The sequence below is a fragment of the Pyxicephalus adspersus genome, chromosome 1 (assembly GCF_032062135.1).
Source record: "Pyxicephalus adspersus chromosome 1, UCB_Pads_2.0, whole genome shotgun sequence".
In the NCBI taxonomy this organism is placed as follows: Eukaryota; Metazoa; Chordata; class Amphibia; order Anura; family Pyxicephalidae; genus Pyxicephalus; species Pyxicephalus adspersus.
In genome coordinates this window covers 173,929,337-173,949,684 of record NC_092858.1, presented here as the reverse complement: position 1 = coordinate 173,949,684, position 20,348 = coordinate 173,929,337, and the positions used below count along the sequence as shown (strand labels likewise).

Sequence of the window (20,348 nt, the reverse complement as noted above, 5' to 3'; positions counted from 1 at the left end):
ATATCCTATTCTAGAACCAAAAGAATAATATGAAATTACTCCATCACTTGAATTGTTTCTTCATTCTTTACCCTTCTCAGGATGCTTTTGGCAAAAACGTGTCTGGGGGAGTTTAGGCCAATTTGAGTTCAGGTATTGCTATTGTACGACAAGATCTGGTTAACAATTGGCATTCCAATTTTTCCCAAAGTTGTTCAGTGAGGCTGGGATTGGAGTCACTCAAATTCTTCCCTTCTTCACTGCCCTTATGGAATTGGCTTTGTACACAGGGGCCCAGTCATGATGGAAAAGGGCCTTCACCCAACTGAGACCAGAAGGTTGGAAGTGGACAATTTCAAAAATATCTTTGTATGTTGTAACATTACATTACCCTTCATTGGAGACTCCTAATCATTTGAAGAAGTTCACATACTATTGACCATATAGGTAGGTGTGATGGACAGGTGTCCAAAAGGAGCCCATTTTTTACCATACAGTGAAAGTCAAAAGTCATCTTCTGTCTATGTAGACTGGGCAACATTGGAGAATCCTAAAAAAATTGAAGCTGTTTCTTCTGGCACTGGGATCACAAAACTGGGAGCCTCTGGTGTAGGACTATATGCCATTGACATAAATTCTTGGTTGACATAAAGTCTGGTATCAATTGAGGGATGCTGGCACTAAAATTAGTATTAGGGCTTAGTTTGGGCAGCAGTGTGAGTTAGTTTTAAGCTTGGGCAATGGGGTAACTTGACCCATAGTAAACCTTTTGGATGGTACGGGGCTGTCTAATAAGACACGTTTTTTTCTAGGAGAAATAGTTGGGCACTGCCCTCCCTGGACAGACACTCATCTCTCTGACCATTTATACCCTTCCATGGGCAAACACATCCCCAGGTGGTCAGACAAGGCCCATTTCAATCCAGCCAAACCCTCTCAGGTATGCCTTTCTTTGGTCACACATGCCCATCTTTAACCAGACAACCCCCTTTCTGGTAAAACATGGCCAATTTTACTCAAAAAACCCTCCATGACTTGCCCGCTCTATTTAGAAATGCCCCTTTTACTCTGTAATGCCCACATTGACCATTGGAGAGCCAGAGAGCAGGAGGCAGAAAGGATAAAGTTAAATAACCATGTGTTTTGCCTATGTGTGGGCCTAATCTAGAATTGGGCAGAAGTAGAGGTCCCACCTGGGTCAAGTAAATGTCCCATCTAGGCCGAGGATCGTAGTGACTCAATGGAACCCAGGGTTGGGTTTGTGGCTGGCAGAAGGACCTTTGCTTGAAATGACGCTAACCCTTTGGTTTTGTAAGGAAAATGTGTGTTCTGCCACTTCCATGGTGATGGATAAGAATATTAATTTTCAGAAGATTGGGCCAGAGAATAACGATGCCAAGGCAGAGATCCTCCTAACCTATGCTAAGGGAAGTAGGAGGAGAAGGAAGAGTTTTCTTGCCATCTGGGTCCCATTGGGCAATTTTTTCATCCCTTCCTATCCCAAAGACCTAACAGGAAATGAGAGGAAAGCAAAGTTTTTTTTTTCCTTTATTCCATTAATTGTAACAGGAAGTAAAATGAGTTTTTTTTTTTCCAAAAGTAGAGAATTATTGCAACACTTGTCCCTTTGTTCCTGTTCCGGTGATTGAACAAGAACATTGGTTTTAGTGTTGTCAAAAAAAGGGGGTTTACTTTGTATACCATTGTATATTATTATATATTATACATATTGTATTACATTGTGTTGATTTTTTTAAGTTTTTTGTACATTTAGCTGAACTGACATCTGATCTCCAAGACAACATCTAACAGCTTGTCAGCCATGGCGTTCTGCGCGGCCGCAGTCTATAAGTCCGCATTGTAGGGCTCGGCGGGGGGTTCTGCATTCGCATTGAATTGTCCTAGTTATCTGCATGATGTTTGGCTGGCGCACAATGCCTCCCCTCCATCTCCCTGACATAAAAAAGAATTAATTTAGTCGTTTTTTCTTTTTATTGAACGGGCCGGGCCTCTGCGCTGTCTTGCTCCACTCTCACGGTGCCGCTGCCAGCCAAATTTGGATCTCTTTGCTCATTATTAGCAATAAAATATTCCAGACTCAATAATGTATGTGGAAGTGACAGCCCGGGCCCCTATGATTTTGATAATGCGATTCACTCACATAGGCGATTTGAAACCCAAGGCAGTTGTGAAAAAAAAAGGAACTGATTTTTCCACTATGAAAAAAAAAAGATGTTAGCCAAATGCGCCTGATGCATTTTTAATAAGTACAGCACATTCCTATAATTAGTTAATTAAAATAAAACCTGCATTATTCTTGAGGCCCTTCCTGTTATAGGGTGACAACACTATGTCCCAGTCTTCTAATGGTGCTCATGTGTTGTCACCTGGTCACATGCCCACTTTGAGATGTAATGAAGAATTAAAAAACAATTCAGTGAAAGTGGCCGCAGTCAGGAAATTCGGGGCCCGATTGTAGGCAAATCTTCTGGAACTCCCTCCATTATTTTTAAAAGTCCCAGCATTTCAAAAGTTATGTACATAAATACCCCCTCTGCTCTCCTCTGATGGCAAAATTAAGTAGTAATAACATGGACCAGAAGTAGAGAGCAGACGGATTAGCTCATCTGTCTTCTGCTTCTCCTTCTCTGTCCAATCACATATTGGGGGTGGGGAGATGACCAGGTTGTGTTGCTTAACCTCACTTCGGGTCACCGTTCTGCCATGTGTAAATTTCAGGAGTGACCGGGATAAATTATACATTTTTTGGCAGGTAAAACAACCATTATATACTGTATCTTTAGCTGTTCACATTTAAAGCAGAACTCCAGCCAAAAAATAACAATCCAGAAATACCCCTTTAGAAAAATTGAAGACTCTCATTTTTGCTGCTGCTATATCTATATTTTCAAATCAAATGGTCCTTCTGCCACTAGATGTCCTCAGTCTGATGACCAGAATCATTCAATCTAATTCCTCTGGGACCAGGTTGTCCTGGACCCACCCCCAGCCTGTGATTGGACATTGAAAGAAGATACAACATTGGTCCTTCTTCCTATCACTGGTTGGCTGCTTGTGCTGCTTCCTCCTCTGTCATATCTATCTATATATATATATATATATATATATACATATATAAGAACTATAGATAGAATAGGATAGAATAAGAACTAAACAATACCTTCCAGAGGCTGATTCTAGGTCCAATTTAGATATTTGTATTTGCATTCATGGTAAAGATACATTTAGTGACATATGAATAAAATATTTGACTATGATGAAAAAATCATATGAATAAAATACATTTCTATGTAGGACAACAAAAACCTCCAAAGCGAGTTAACATGTGATGCACAAGACTGTGGGGTAGACAAAAACTTCCTTTACCTCCCTCCAGGGAAATCCTCCTTCATTTGTTTCTCAATTGCTCCTCCCCTGAGATACTGCAGATCCTAGTGGGAGGGGTTAAGCAGCACAGCCAGTGTTGTCAATAGTGGACGGGGTTGGGTGTGGCCAGGATTTGATTGACAGGCTTAGTAATGTACTATGCATATATATATATATATATATTTATATTTATATTATAAGGCCAGATCTACTTTTAAGTATCAATTTGTGTTCATTTCTGCTTTTTATGTTCTCCAAGAGAGCTCATCTTTGGGCCTAGCCTAATGCCAACAGCTTCTTTATCACAAACCCCGCACTGCATTTCATCTTGTTGCTCCTGTCGTATCGTTTAAACTCATCATGTTAAATTCCCTTCAAGGCTTCGCTGAGATAATCCCCAGAGTATCAGGTGTCTGGAATTCCCATGTGCTCATGGTTTAAGCCACCTGCGCGTGCCGCTAGCGAAGTGTGATATGTATATAAATGATTTGTAAGCGCGATACTAAGATGTCATTACTCCTGCGTTTTTCAGCAAACCACTTGAGAACGCGACGATGTGAATTTTTCAGAGCTCATGAATTATCCATTCTACACAATGTTAAAATTGTTATCACAGGTACTTGGAAAATGGTACAGTTATAAAGAGAACCTGTCATTAATGTTGGGTGGAAGTAACTGTTTGGGCCTGATTTATTAAAGCTCTCCAAAACTGGAGATGACAGACTATATTAGGGTAACCTGGGTGATTTGACAAACCTGGAATGGATTTCTTACAAATCCTTTGTTGTTATTTGCCAAATGTTTTCAGTCCTGGATCACCCAGGTTCACCTATGATAGTCTATCTTGTCCAATCTTAAAGAGCTTTATTAAATCAGTCCATTTAGTCCTGCTTTACTAAATCCAAAGGCGTACCATTTATAAAGAGCCCCAGTCATACATGTTGATTCGAACGTGACCGTTTTTCTTTGTTTTACCAAATCCAATGTTGTGAAAATTATAAAGAGAACCTGTCGTTAATTTGGAACAAAACCATTTTGTTCTGCTTCACCATAGCACTGAAGGGCTTGGTTGGTAGCCATACATAGGAAATGATTCCAAATTTGATATAATAAAAAGAGAGACCTTTTAGCAGAAACAATAAAGTAAGAACGCACCCCAGCCATGCCCTCATTTAGACGAAAGGCTTATGATTGGTTAAACCTGCAAATTTTAAAATCCCAAATTAATTAATAAAGAGGTTGGATGAAAGGAAAAGGGTGATATGGCAATTTTAGGACATTAACTAGTTCTATCTAGTAGTAGAGGTCTATACATGAGAACAAAAAGAAGGACATTTGAGGGGAAGGGGAGACTCAAAAAAGAGGGTCTGTCCCTTAGGCACAGTTGGTAGCATACAATAGATACTGAGAAGGTTGAATGAAAGGAAAAGGTGGTATGATGAGTTTTGCACATTAAATGGTACATTTTTTTTTGTTTGGATAAAGGTCTATAAATGAGTCTTAAACGAGGGATATTCAAGGGGGAAAAGTGAAGAGGCTCAGTCCAGAAACTGTCCCCCTCAATCAGGCACAATTGGTAGCACTAATTCATTACTAAAGAGATCGGATGAAGGGAAAAGCATGGTATGCCTCTCTTTTCTAGTAGTAGGGGTTTATACATGAGTCCAAAAAGAGGGAAATTTCAGAGGGGGGTAAGGGGGGGGGGGGCAGTCCAAATAATGGGACTGTTCCTCTTAATTATACACAGTTGGTAGCACAGACTCATTGCTGAAGGGGTTGGATGAACGGAAAAGATTGCTTTGATTTTGGTTTTGGACATTAAAAAGTACAATTTTCATTTTCAATATAGAGGTCTATACATGAGACTAAAAAGAGGAATATTAAAGAGGAAAAAGGAAGAGGCTCAGTCCAGAAAAGAGGGACTGTACCCTTACCTCAGGTACAATTGCACAATAGCACAAATTCATTACTGAAGAGGTTGGATGAAAAAAAAAAGGCTGCTATCATGGGTTTTGAACAATAAATAGTACAATATACTTTATTTTTTTTTATATAGAGGTCTATACATGAGTTCAAAAAGAGGGACATTTAAGGGATTGTCCAAGGGGATTGTCCTTCTAAGTCATGGGGCTTTGGTAGCAAAAGGCCTATTAAATGGTTATTGAAAGTGGTCTGAAAAGACAAGTTGTCTTTGAGTGTTATTGGAGCATTGTAATTCAAATTTTTTGATGTTGTGTAAATGTTGTGTTTTTTGAAAAATAAAATGTTCTAAAAATTTCTTTTCTATTCATTGTCCAGGTGGAGAAGAATGAGGATGCTGACCAAAAAATTGAACAAGATGCAAACAAACCAGAGGATAAAGCTCATAAAGCCGCTACCAAAATCCAGGCCAGCTTCCGCGGACATATAATCCGGAAAAAGCTCAAGGGGGACAAGAAAGATGAGACTTCTGGAGAGGCGGTGGAAAACCACAAAGACGACGCCAAGGATGAAGCAGAAAAGACAGACAATGAGGCCTCCAAAACAGAGGAACCCACCAGCGATGGACCTTTGTCTGAAGAGGACAAGAAGGAGAGCTCTTCGGAAGACAAAAAACCAGAAGGGGGATCAGAAGAGGAAGCCAAAAACACAGAGAAGTCAACTTCAGAAGAGAAGCATGCGCCTGCAGAGTCAGAGGATACCGTGAAGGGTACCAGTGAAAACTCCTCGGGAGGTGACTCCAACCAAGCAAAGGATGAGTCCAAACAAGCCAATGTGCCTGCTGCTAGCCCAGAAGCTGCTCCGGAGGAGCCCAAACAGGAGAAGGAGAAGAGCAGTCAAGATGAGGAAAAGAAAGGAGGTAAATTGAATTTGTTTGCTATGAAACTGTCTTATGGTCTCATTGGTGTCCAAGGGTTGACCTAGATGGCTTGATACTTGGAAGCCGCTCTTCTAACATTGTGTTCAAAATAGTTTTGTTTATTATGGGTATACAAAAGGCCTGATTTATTGAAGATTTCCAAGACTGGAAAAGTTAGATTATCATGGGTGAACTAATTCTAAAAAACATTTTCTAACTTATAGTTTGCTGGATCACCTGAGGTCTCCCTCAATCTTCAGTCTTGGAGAGCTTTAACATGCCAAAAAGTTGTAGATCATCAAACATACTCATGGCCGAAAGTATGATGGAACCCCCATCAAATTTTTTTAGTTCAGTGTTTCCAGTGAAGGATACTATTAATAGTACAGCATGCAAAGACATTTTAGACACTTCCAACTTTGTGGTCACTGCTTGGTGAAGGCCATTTTCTGTTCCACCATGTCTTTGTCCCTGCACACAAAGCCAGCTCAATAAAGACATAGTTTACTGTGGAGGAATCAGAGTGGCCTGCACAGAGCCTTGACCCTACAAAACACCTTTTGGATATTTAGAGTGACCTGTACAATTTCTTGACCCTACTGAACACATTTTGGATGAAATAAAATGCAGTTTGAGAGCCAGGTCTCACCCAAATTCGGTGCCTAACCTGACAGATGTTCTAGATGCATGGACACCAATGGACTTCATTTCCCACAGATATTCTAGTATATTTGGAAGTATTATGTAGAACTTCTAAAGTTGTAGTGGTTGATCATGGGAAGGCCACAGAATGCAGTAATGTTATCCTGGTGCAGAAGAGAGCAGAGTAGACGTACCTGTCAGAAACAATAACAAATTTTCAAAATTTCCTTTAGTTGTTTTTTTTTTTTAGATACCAGCCACAGTCTTTGTCAATGTTTCTCAACCAGGGTTTCATGAAACCCTAGGGTTCTTCCAGAGTTTTTTAGGGCTTCATTGAGCAAGGAAAAAATTGTGGCTCTCTGGTCAGTTTAAGTGACACCAATGATCCTTTTGGCTATCTGTAAGGATGACATTCTTCCCAATGGCCAGCAATGTAAGAGACCTTCTGACAACCACACTAATATACTGTAAGCTGTGGAATAGTTAGGGTTCCCTCATGTTATAAGGATTAAGAAACATTGGTCTGGGTAGTAAAACCATTCCCCTGCCAGCATGCTGTAAAGAAGGATCTTTGATCTTTTTTATTGTAGCATTCATCTCTCTGTTGAGTTTTTTAAGCTCATTGAATCAGAATTATAGCTCTTCAATCAGCAAATTCCATGCCTTCTTTATCTTGGGGGGATCTAGCTTAGACTAACTAGCACTAAGAAATTAATTTGTCCTCATCCATCAGAACTTTATTGTGGACCTACATGCTACTCTGAGCAAAATTTCCATAATTTCCTAGATTCTGGTAAAAGACTGGTCCACACTGATAAGAAATGAGACCTATATTGACACATCAACGGGCCATCTCGCCCTTGACAATACCCTACAATCATTACAGTCACTCTGATGGAACAAGCTGGCATTTATTGGAGATATGAGTCTGTCAATGCTCAGCCTGGGTTTGGCACTCATTAGGGAGCAGAAGGTCTGCACAGTGAGTGCCATCACACATTTTATACATACCTATCAGTAACTCAGTCTTCATCCAGCAAGGCTCAGCCTCTAATTAATAGTATATTGGCTCCGGGATTGTCATTGCTAAATCAGAATCTAGCTGGCATTCCTCCAGTGCCAAAGCTTGGCGTTCAGCTGCCATAATCAGTTAATAAAATGTGGTCAACTTAAGGACATTGTAAATAACTGAGGTTTACATCGAGGAACCATTAAAAGACCAAAAAAAAACTGAAACAGAAATATTTCCCTAGTGAATTTAATTGTAAAAAGCATGTGCACACTTGCTTATTTGTTACTTTTCTTCAAGGCCCTTCCATGTATGTGCAGTTTATTTTTGCACATTCTCTCGCATGTTGTTTATGCATGATTATGCACATTTGTTTGTGTGTCATATACATCTTTTCCATTGTATAAAGCGAGGCAGAGATACTCAAATTAAGGCCTTTCCATGGTGCATTTACAACAGGCAAAACAGGATATCAGCATTTTGTGTTTATTTAAAACATGTAAATGTATAAAATGCTATATATTTATATAGTTTATAGAAATGTCTTCACCTACAGGATAATGAACTAGCCACACAGTAATGAAAAGAGTCTGAAAATGCTTCATATTGCAGAAAAGTAATGCACCTGGCCCGCTCTTCCTCTTATCATCTCTTTTCTTTATCTTTCTCCTTCTTTTTTCCTTTTCTCTTCCCTTCTCTTTTCTCCTTGATTCTTTTCCTTAACTTCCCCTTTCTTCTCCTCTCTTTTCTTCTTTCTTCTCCTCTTGTATCTGTCTCTTCTCTCCTTCTATTCTCAGTCCCATTTTCTTTTTATTTCTCCTTCTCTTTTCCTTTTCCTTTCCTTTCCTATCTCTTCCTTTCTCTTCTTTTCCCTTTCCTTATCTTTTGTCCTTTTTTCTTCACCTTCTCTTTTCCTTTCTTCTCTTCTCTTTTCTCATTTCTTCTCATCGTCCTTCTTATTTTCTTTTCCCTTCCCTTCTTTTCTCTTCCTTTCTCTTTTCTCCTTTATTCTTCTCCCTTTCCCTTTCATCTCTTATCTTCTCTTTTCTCATTTTTTCTCATCCTCCTTCCTTCTGCCTTTTCCTTTCTTCTCTACCATTCCTTCTCTTTTCTCCTTTCTTCTCCTCCTCTCTTCTATTCTCTACTCTTTTATTCTCTTCTATTCTTAATCTATTCTCTTTCCCTTTCCTTTTACATTTCATATATCCTCTTCTCTTTTTCCTGTCTTCACATCCTCATTTTGATTCTGTTTATTCTCATCTCTTATCTTCTTTCTTCTCCTCTTTTCATTGCCTCTTCCTTTTATTGTCTCTTTTTTCATCCATTTTTTTGTCTTCTCCTTTTATTTCTCTTTCTCATTCTTTTTTCCTTTTCTCTTCCCTCCCCTTCTTTTCTCTTCTCTCCCCTCATTTTTTTCTTCTTTATGCTTCTCCTTCTTTTTCCCTTTCACTTTGTTCTTTTTTCTCATTTCTTCTAATCCTCCTTCTCTTTGCCCTTCTCTTCCCTTGTCTCCTTTCTTCTCCCCTTTTCTCTTTCTCTTCCTCTTATCCTCTCTTTTCCATTTCCTTCTCTTCTCTACTCTTTTCTTTTTTATTTTAAAATTCAAAAACTTTTAGCAGAGGTCAAGCAATGATGTCTTCCATATTCTTTTAGTTTAGGTTTCTTTAAGATTTGATTGAGATTTGGGGCTTAGGCTATATGTTAAGAGTTATTTCTGACTTTTAGTATAAAGAGCTGCCTTCGGAAATTGCTAGTTGCCCACCTGTTGTGCTGATCCAAGAGCTTCCAGTTTCAGAGTTGGAACAATTACCTTGGAGATACAAGTTTCCTATGGTTTCATCTGACATGTTCATAGTCCAGGTCTGTCACTCACAAAGCATAGAAAGCAGAGATAGCCAGGAGAGGTCAACAATGGCAGCATCATATGCAGAATTGTGGACCAGCAGGAGTGGGCTGCCATTGATTGGTTCTTACCCACACTTTCCAAAAGGGGCTGGATGGACTGCCCACGAGGTAGAGGAGTCTCCAAGACCGATTTTGGAGTATACTGTGCTCCCTTCATTCTTTACAAACCCGTATATATATATATATATATATAAAGTTCAAAGCCCAGAAATAGAAGAATGTGCAAACCCTATTTTATTATCCATATTTAAATAGCAAATACTGGTAAAGCAATCACTGAATGCCTCTGTATGGCAGAGTTATATACACACCCACTTTGGGTTAGCCATGTCCTACTACCTTAAATTTTGGGAGCTGCTCTAAGTTCACCTCCCAATCCAAAAAGAAAAAAATCTAAAGCTCAGCTCTCGGTTTTATAGTTGCTAGGTATAAATAGGGTAGGGTTAGGGTTGTAAGAAATGTTATAGCTTTCTAAGCCATGTCACAATATCCACCAGTGTTGGTAGGGTTGACGAAGTGGCTTTAAATGCTACAAAACATCTCTACAATCCAAGAACCACTTGAATACCAACTACTTGCCATACAATTACCTGGATAAATGAGATCCTTTACAGATGTCCATACATGTACATGTCCAAATCTGTAATCTAGTAATTATTATATTGAAAGGAAGGTGTGTAATTTCCTACATTGAACATTGACATTACTGGAGCCCCCATTTTTAAAGCTTAGCCAGTTTTTGTACAGTAGTTTTGCCAACCTGAAGAGCTGTATTAAAGTTGGCCATGTCAGATTACTGGTAGCGGGAGGTCTTCCAATGACTAATTCCTCCATAAATCTGCCCCATGCTCCACAAATGAAGCACATTTAATTTCCCAGGCTGGAGTTAGTAGCTGCGGGAGGAAAGTGACCTGATTCTCTGCGTGCGAGACGAGACCTGCTACTTAGGGCACGTCAACTCGGTTTAGCCAATGAATAGATCATATCAATATGTAACTGTTGAAGAAGCCAAATCTGTGCAGGAAATCTTTATTTTAAGTGAAGTTTTAGTTCCACCCCTGAGCAGCAAATCAAATTTGGGAAAGACCAAAGCCACTGTCAAGTAAATAATATTATGGTGATTCCAGTAAAATAGGTTAGGCAGAAAAGAAAAGACTGAAAAAAGAGTATATTGCCAACAGTTTATGGGTGCCAAAAAAAAGTATGCAGCTAACCCCTCAAATCTTTATGTGTTTTTAGGCAATTGTATGATTCCAGCCTTGTGATAACAGCTTTCTGAAGGCTCTATTTTTTCCCACATTATTATAATTACACAGTATTTATATAGCGCCAACAGATTACGCAGTGCTGTACAAAGTCCATAGTCATATCACTAATCGTTCCTAAAAGGGGCTCACAATCTAATGTCCCTACCATAGTCATATGTCTTTAATACAGCCTAAGGTCAATTTTGTGCGGAAGCCAAAAAACCTATCTGCATGTTTTTGGTATGTGTGAGGAAACCGGAGTATCCGGAGGAAACCCACACAAACACGGGGAGAACCTACAAACCCCATGCAGATAGTGTCCTGGCCGAGATTAAAACCTGGGACCTTGGGCTGCAAAGGTCAGAGTGTTAACCTCTGAGCCCCAATGCTCATGACCGTATGACCGTGCCCTCGTGTGCATAGACAGCTTCATATAGACATGGTTTGTTTAGTTTGGCATGGGTAAACTTGCGTGGAAATACTGATTTGTGAGCCCAGTCTCATCCAATATCAGCACCTCACCTCACAAATATTCTTTTGTTTTAATAGACAAAGTCACACTAAGGGAGAACATTTGGAAGGGCAGGAACGCTCCATATTCATGCTAATGGATTTGAATTAATAATAATTTGAAATAGGATGAATGGAATGTACCACAAGTATGATCATATGGTGCCATGGGTTTATGGCATATTAGGAAATAGCAGAGCTTTAGAAGTCCCAAAACCTGGGATGATCTCATGTGCAACCTAATTCTTTAGGAACCTCCCCCTCCACACTACTGGTCCATCATAAGGTTGAAGAACCTCATTGAGCAAAATTAGGGTTTAGATGGATGTTGAGTTGGTTCTCAAGATGCTCTTAGTGGCAAATGAAGATATTTCAAGACCTCTTCAAATGCTTTCTTTGTGTATTTGTGCAGGCTTTTGGCTTCTTCTTGGTTCCTAATGGGTTCCAACAGAAGTATGAAGTAGAAATTCTCACTCATGGGATGTCATAGTTCTATTTAGAATATCTTCTTACCAAATATTGACATCCAAATGGAGCTAATCTCAGCTTGTGCTCATACATTTAGGATCTCTGTTGGGTTTCAATCTCATTGGTGACGAAGGCTGGATTCACACAGGTGGTGAGGTTGTGGAGCGTTTACGGCTTTTTTATACTAGGGAACCGCTGCTTCTGGGGAAACGCTACATGTAGCTTTTCCCAGGGGGAGCCCCAAAGAGAATGAATGGGATCAGCAGTGAGCGGTACTAGTAGGGCCAGCCGTGGAGAGAAACACGGGATTGCTTCATCCATATGCAAATCAAAACGTGCCCTTTAGCCATGGAGCACTGGAACGCTGGTGCTTGGGAGGGTAAACAGGGTAGAACTTCATCTTGCAAAATAAACTGTCAAGTAGTCCTTTGGACTCCAATGTCATTTCACCAAGAAAACGTGTCCATTCAAGTACAAATCAGCTAGTTGCAAAACTGTTGCATTTCTGACTTGCTCATCTCTACTCCACTCAAACCAGTGATGCAAAATCCACCCAAAAGCTTTCCAAGAAGATGGTTCGATCCTACGCTTCCTTCACATTCTGTATTTGTCTTCCAGGGTTTCAGTAGATAAAAAAAAAAATGGTAAATATACCAGCTCACTGTATTTGAACTTCTAACATAAGCTGATGCTAACAATTTCAAAGGAAAATATTTCACTAGTTCTAAATTTTCCTTCCCTACTTCGCAATGATAATTTAAGAAATACACAACGTTCCCGGTTATAAGTTTTTGTGGTGTAGAAAGGTAGAAAGGTTCTTTTCACAATGAATGAGGACACAGGAGGGCTTTTTGTTTATTGTGGCATATTTCCTATTGAATGATTTTTCTCCATTCCGGGCACCGTGCTGTTCCTAAATACATCGCTTTTGCATCTGCCTCACCTCATTCTTTCAACAAGCGGCGAATAGTCGCTGTGAATTTATAAGAGAACATTTCCTGCCTCATCAATTTCTGAGCTTAGACAAAAGAATTGTATACTGTGTGAGAGAAGACACATTAATATGTGTGAGAAATATATTTTAGCTCCTAATATACCACATGGAGATATTTAAATAGAGGCAATCGTTTAAAGAATGCTTAGCTGCCACATTGTTGGTTTAATAAACTACCTGGGCTTTGGAGTGTTATAACAGGGATGGTTTTTATTAGAATGCTGCAGATCCTATTTTTTGATATTGAGGGACAGGTATCTCTTAAAATAAGAGCTTTCTGTGATGGAAATATATATATATATATATATATTCGATCAATAATAAACCAACCTGAAATTAGGTAGAAGTATTTATTTTTTGCCTAAGAGTACCAAAGAGCTACACTGACTTAAGTATAAATCTAGGGCAAAAAAAAGCAGCCACTGCTGCTAACATTTAAAACAGTAATCAATAGAAATAGAAATAGAAAAAAAAATTGAATAAAAAAAATGTCAGTTTTGAATAATTTTTTTAAAAGAGAAAAAATATTAAACTACATGAGTTCAGTACGTAAATCTTTTTTCTCCCTTTTTACAGGGTAAAGTAATTTTGTACCTGAGGACTTGGTTATGATGGGCTACATTGCTCTTAAATGATCTTTTGGGCATTATTTTTGGTGTCCAGTAGATGGTGCTGTATTCTCACTTTAAGTGTGTAACAAACTAATGTCTCCTGTCTCTCACACATTACACAATGACACAGCACCATCTATTGGTGTGATCACAGTATAAAGAGAATCTAACGGCATTTTTGTGGGCTATTTGAGTGATGTAGATTTCCTCTTGGTCTTCCCCAGCAGCTATATAAAAGTTAAATAGGGGGGTGAAGGGAGGGTTAGAGGAGCTGGACTATCACAGACATCAGTTAGACACTCCTAGAAAAGTAGATGGCTATAATGTCTAAGGAGCAAGTAATCTTATCCCATTATTCCAACTAATGAAGTAACCAGGTCGGTTTCTGGCCATTTTGGTTGCCCCATCAAGCCAACACAAGAGCACACATTTTTGACCAAATGAAAAAGAAAAAAACAGAAATAATATCCTTGGTCGGTGCATAGAATAATGACTACGTACCAACTCTTTCTTGCCCTGTGGACATGTTCTGATCTCCTCCATAACAAAATGCAACAAAAACAAATTCACATATCTGCTCCTCCAAATATACCAGCTCACTGTATTTGAACTTCTAACATAAGCTGATGCTAACAATTTCAAAGGAAAATATTTCACTAGTTCTAAATTTTCCTTCCCTACTTCGCAATGATAATTTAAGAAATACACAACGTTCCCGGTTATAAGTTTTTGTGGTGTAGAAAGGTAGAAAGGTTCTTTTCACAATGAATGAGGACACAGGAGGGCTTTTTGTTTATTGTGGCATATTTCCTATTGAATGATTTTTCTCCATTCCGGGCACCGTGCTGTTCCTAAATACATCGCTTTTGCATCTGCCTCACCTCATTCTTTCAACAAGCGGCGAATAGCCGCTGTGAATTTATAAGAGAACATTTCCTGCCTCATCAATTTCTGAGCTTAGACAAAAGAATTGTATACTGTGTGAGAGAAGACACATTAATATGTGTGAGAAATATATTTTAGCTCCTAATATACCACATGGAGATATTTAAATAGAGGCAATCGTTTAAAGAATGCTTAGCTGCCACATTGTTGGTTTAATAAACTACCTGGGCTTTGGAGTGTTATAACAGGGATGGTTTTTATTAGAATGCTGCAGATCCTATTTTTTGATATTGAGGGACAGGTATCTCTTAAAATAAGAGCTTTCTGTGATGGAAATATATATATATATATATATATTCGATCAATAATAAACCAACCTGAAATTAGGTAGAAGTATTTATTTTTTGCCTAAGAGTACCAAAGAGCTACACTGACTTAAGTATAAATCTAGGGCAAAAAAAAGCAGCCACTGCTGCTAACATTTAAAACAGTAATCAATAGAAATAGAAATAGAAAAAAAAATTGAATAAAAAAAATGTCAGTTTTGAATAATTTTTTTAAAAGAGAAAAAATATTAAACTACATGAGTTCAGTACGTAAATCTTTTTTCTCCCTTTTTACAGGGTAAAGTAATTTTGTACCTGAGGACTTGGTTATGATGGGCTACATTGCTCTTAAATGATCTTTTGGGCATTATTTTTGGTGTCCAGTAGATGGTGCTGTATTCTCACTTTAAGTGTGTAACAAACTAATGTCTCCTGTCTCTCACACATTACACAATGACACAGCACCATCTATTGGTGTGATCACAGTATAAAGAGAATCTAAAGGCATTTTTGTGGGCTATTTGAGTGATGTAGATTTCCTCTTGGTCTTCCCCAGCAGCTATATAAAAGTTAAATAGGGGGGTGAAGGGAGGGTTAGAGGAGCTGGACTATCACAGACATCAGTTAGACACTCCTAGAAAAGTAGATGGCTATAATGTCTAAGGAGCAAGTAATCTTATCCCATTATTCCAACTAATGAAGTAACCAGGTCGGTTTCTGGCCATTTTGGTTGCCCCATCAAGCCAACACAAGAGCACACATTTTTGACCAAATGAAAAAGAAAAAAACAGAAATAATATCCTTGGTCGGTGCATAGAATAATGACTACGTACCAACTCTTTCTTGCCCTGTGGACATGTTCTGATCTCCTCCATAACAAAATGCAACAAAAACAAATTCACATATCTGCTCCTCCCTGCTGGCTTGGCCTCTATGTCCGTGATGATCGGCTGCTACACCTTTTAGTTCTGTAACTGCATATGAAGTCATGGTGCCGGGGCCACACAAACCAAAGGAGGCAGCATCATCATCTAGCAACAAAGTGCCATATAAAGGGGATGTTGGCTACCTGGGAAATGGGCAGCAGCCAGGACAACACAAATAAAGAAATGGGGATTTAAGGGGCGAGGGAGATGGACAGGAACAGCAGAGCTCTAAGTGACCACCTATATCAATAATACCTAGAAACTTGGAACTAATTCTGAGTTCTTTGCTTGATCCTAACACTTAAAGGGTTGGTCCTCTTTATCCAAATATTGTGTTCAATGAAAGATGAAGAATTAAGCCCCTTGATATTCTCTTCACAATTTTTTTTTTTTTTGAGATTCCTGTGTCTGCATATTTGCTGTGCCCAATATTAGGGGCTATATATCTGGTGTGCCCACTACGATAGACTCCCACCTTCCCATATCTACACACCTGCTCTGGCCATGGCCCCCACCATTCCTGCTGGAATTTTTTATAATACAGTATGGGAAATATAACAGGAGGGGCTGGGGCACACTAAAAAGTGGATGGGTCCATCCAAAACCCTAAGCTGCACAGAAACAATTACAAATGATAGCAGACAAATCTCACTATTGACAAATCAAAGACATATATTGAGTGGACTCCACCCACTATTAGCCATCTATAGCTGTAACATTACTTTAAAGGAGTGTCCCTTTATTATTTAAGGTGGACCTTTTCATATTTTGAAAAACATTTCTGATATGTAGCAATATAAAGCAAAAGTGCAATCTTTACTTAATTGATAATTGGTAATCCTCCATAATATTGGTTATACTCTATATTACAATCTGCATGAATACATTTTTGACACAATAAAAGTATAATTATGAAGACATTCCTGACCTCTGGTTTAGTGACTTTGCCTAGGCTGAGATATTGTTATCAGTCTGCTGCATGCAGAAAGAAATTTTTCCTTAGTCTCCTCTGCTCCAGTGATCAGACTGCAACATTGTAACATCGTGGCAAATCACTGAAATGAGCTGATCTTGGTATCTGCATCTGAAATTGGTGATCACAGCCAAAACTGCACCGGCACCAGGAACCGGGGGGGGGCATATGGGCGTGGTGGGTTTAATGTTCTGGAGTGAAAAGTTGCTATTTGAATATAAATTTTAAAAATGTACCGGTTCTCTTTATGTAAGAAGAATGAAAACTAAAAAACTAAAACGCTTGTATAATTTGTTCCTATTATAAAAAAATCTAATTTCCACCTCTTTGATCCCATTATTTCTTCCCCTGTAAAAATGAAGATAATTTATTTTTAATGGCTCAGAACAGTCCAGGACTAAAAACAGCATTTAGCGCCGTTCCTTCCCCGAGGCGCGTCACTATTTTCGTCAACAGAAAAATCCAGAACTGAATATAGCTAGGCGGAGCTGACAACGTAAAAAGGAATCATTAATCAGTGACAGAATGAATAATTAGTGTTATTTTTACAAGATAAACTCACGCGCTTCCAGTCGAGCCACCTGTTAAGTCTTTAACGCTCTCATTGTTTTATCAGACCCAGCCGTTTTACTGAGATGTCACTAAATAATGAGGGGGGGAAAGAATATGAGAAAAATAATAGTTCTGCAAATCCTGGATCACTTTGGAGTATTTTTAGGTTTGTGACACAGTGGAGTTCTGCTTTATGTTCTGCTAATAGGTGGAGAGAGTTGGAGAGATGAGCTCATTTGTCTGCTGCTTCATTGTTCACTATTCAGTCCAGCTGGGGGAGGGGCAACATCTGTAAGTGGTACGACAAATGCCCAGAGTATATAAGTAAGTACCGTGTTTCCCCGAAAATAAGACACTGTCTTATATTTTTTTGGGCTTCCAAAAACACACTAGGTCTTATTTTCAGGGTAGGTCTTATATACTTTTTTTAATGAAAAAAAACACTTACCATATTCCCAAATTCCCCTTACAAATTCCCCTTCTGATCACTCTGTGCTTTTTTTCCACTGTTCGGCAGTTAGGACATGGAACAGCAGGTGGCGCTGTGCCGGTTTCTTTCCTGCTTTACAAACAGGAAAAGACACGATGCTGGCAGAGGAGAGAAGAGAGACGCTGCTGCAGCCAGAAACACACGCAGGATCACGTATCAGGTGAGTATATTATTTTAATTTTTTTTTTTAACACATTTTTAAGGGCTCACTAGAACTAGCCTGGTTACATGCACTTCAGCTTCTGACAGGCGAAGTGCATGTAATATCACTCCGCCTGTGACAGGAGCCGGAACTACAAGGAAAGCATCGGCTTGTGCGGCTGTGTGTTAGCCCGCTGTGTGTACGCCCGCTGTCTCCCGCTCGGTGAGTACTGTTTTAATTTATGTTTGCTTTTATTTTTTTTTTATTTTTCTACTAGGTCTTATTTTCGGGGTAGGTCTTATATTAGGGCAGGTTGGGGGAAAAGTGCTAGGTCTTATTTTCGGGGTAGGTCTTACTTTCGGGGAAACACGGTAAGTCGGATATGCTTAAATGCTGTGAAAACAAGTCATCACTTACCTTTCTAGCTGCAGGTAGTATAAAATTAATTTTGTGATAAATTTTGATGATGAATTCCTCCAAAATCTTTACAACTACAGAGGTGAATGAAGGCTTGTTTTATAAAGCTGAGCTATGCAAATCTCAAAATTGGATTCACTTTTTTTCATAAGGGTGTTTAGCTATCTACAATTCTGCTTTAAAGTACCTTAAGGGACATTTCCGATTTTGATGGTGACATTTCACTGCAGGCACGCCCCCATTCAGTTAAAGCGAAGGTAGTGATACAAATAGGATTTTCTGCATGGAGCTACATTGGGTCTCAGCGTGGTTCCTAAAAGTATCATCTTGCTTCTGACTCCACCTTTGCTATTCCTCCTCTGGAAGAAAAACTGCAGCGCACCACAATGCGTGTACTTTATTACCTGCAGAACAGTTTGCCTTTCATGGGTGCTTGTAGTTTTCTTTGCAACTGGAAGTGCCTAACTGTGGGGTTTTCCACTGCAACTGCTAAAGGAACCTAACATATAAAAATATACCTGCATTTTTTTGGACACTGCAGTTCTCCCTCTCCTATGATTGTGCGACTATATAATATGGGATAAAGATGGGGGGTGCTGAAAAATTCCTGGCTTTGCCCAGAAAGAAGAGAGCTAGAGTTATGAAATAACACATTTATTCAACATATTCCTCCTGAGACTGATGCACTTGGTACAGCGTAGTTGCAGCTTTTCTAGACCGTTCAAATAAAAGGCCTTTGGTTGGGCCGCAAACCACCTCTCAGCAGCATCTTTGATGTCAGAAATGTCCTCAAAACGTTGCCCCTTGGGGTGTTTCTTCAAATTCAGGAAAAGATTATAGTCCGAAGGGGCCAGGTCAGGTGAGTAGGGGGGAGGGTGGACCAATTGGAAACCAGGCTGTTCAATGTTGGACGTGTGCGCAGGTGCATTGTCCTGTAAAAATAGGATCCCTTTGGTCATCTTTCCACGACGTTTTGTCCTAATTGCCTCCTTCAGCTGGTCCAGGAGGTTAGCATAATACTGTCCGGTGATACTAGAGCCCTGAGGTAGGTAGTCCACCAACAGAATACCGTCTTTGTCCCAGAAAACGGACGCCATGACTTTTTTGGCCCATTTCTGTGTTTGGAACTTCCTCGGCCACAGGGACCCACAGTGGCGCCATTCCTTTGATTGTTCCTTGGTTTCAGGATCATAGATGTGGAGCCAGGTTTCATCCCCAGTCACTAACCTAGCCAAAAAGTCCTGTGTAGCTTCAAAATGGGCCAAAACAGCTTTGGAAGGTTCAACTCGTTCCTTCTTCTGATCACTGTTCAAACATTTCGGCACCCAATTCGCTGAAAGAAATGTCTAGGATAGTGGTGATAACAAACCCAACACGCTCCCGTGAGATGTCTAGTATCTGGGCTATCTTTTTGCCGTTATTCGCCGGTCCTCAATATTCAGCGCATGGACAGCATCGCAGGTTGCCAGGTCAGTTGAAGTTGGGGGCGCACACTGCGGGGCTCATCTTCAATGGTGAAATGCCCAGTCTTGAACGAGATATCCAGGTTCTGACAGTGCTGTAGGAAGGACACTTCTCCCCCAGTGTTACATCTCAGTGTGAATGTCCTTTGCTGACTTTCCCCGGAGAAACAAAAACTTCATGACGGCCCGTAACTCCAACGACATGAAACTTGCTTGTGCCTCTGCCATCACAGCTTCTCACTAAAAGAAAAAACAGTTTTAAGAATCTCAAAGACCTGATATTTGCACAGTTACATACTAAGATATTAGGCTGTCATATGCCCCACACTCATTTTTCTATTACATCTGGAAAGGGGCAAAACCAGGAACTTCTCAGCACCCCCTCGTAGTAGCAGCTGTAAGCCCATTATCATGGTAAAAACAATGAATGTATATTATGCAACCACAAATGATAATACAAGAATAGGAAGAAGAAGGTAATTGCAAACTAATAAAGGAGAACTACGGCTAAATAATGGTTTATAAGGAGTGTTTTTTTTAATAATATATCAGTAATCTGTGCATTATGTATACAGCAGCTACA

General features: G+C 39.5%; 1 protein-coding gene across 1 annotated transcript in view; it reads left to right on the top strand.

Moving 5' to 3' along the window:
* GAP43 (growth associated protein 43) overlaps nt 1-20,348 on the top strand; it is a 56,370-nt gene that overhangs the window by 23,369 nt on the left and 12,653 nt on the right. Inside the window, exon 2 of the mRNA XM_072398414.1 lies at nt 5,665-6,205. Coding sequence (XP_072254515.1) covers nt 5,665-6,205 — 541 coding nt within the window. The remainder of the gene's footprint in view (nt 1-5,664; nt 6,206-20,348) is intronic.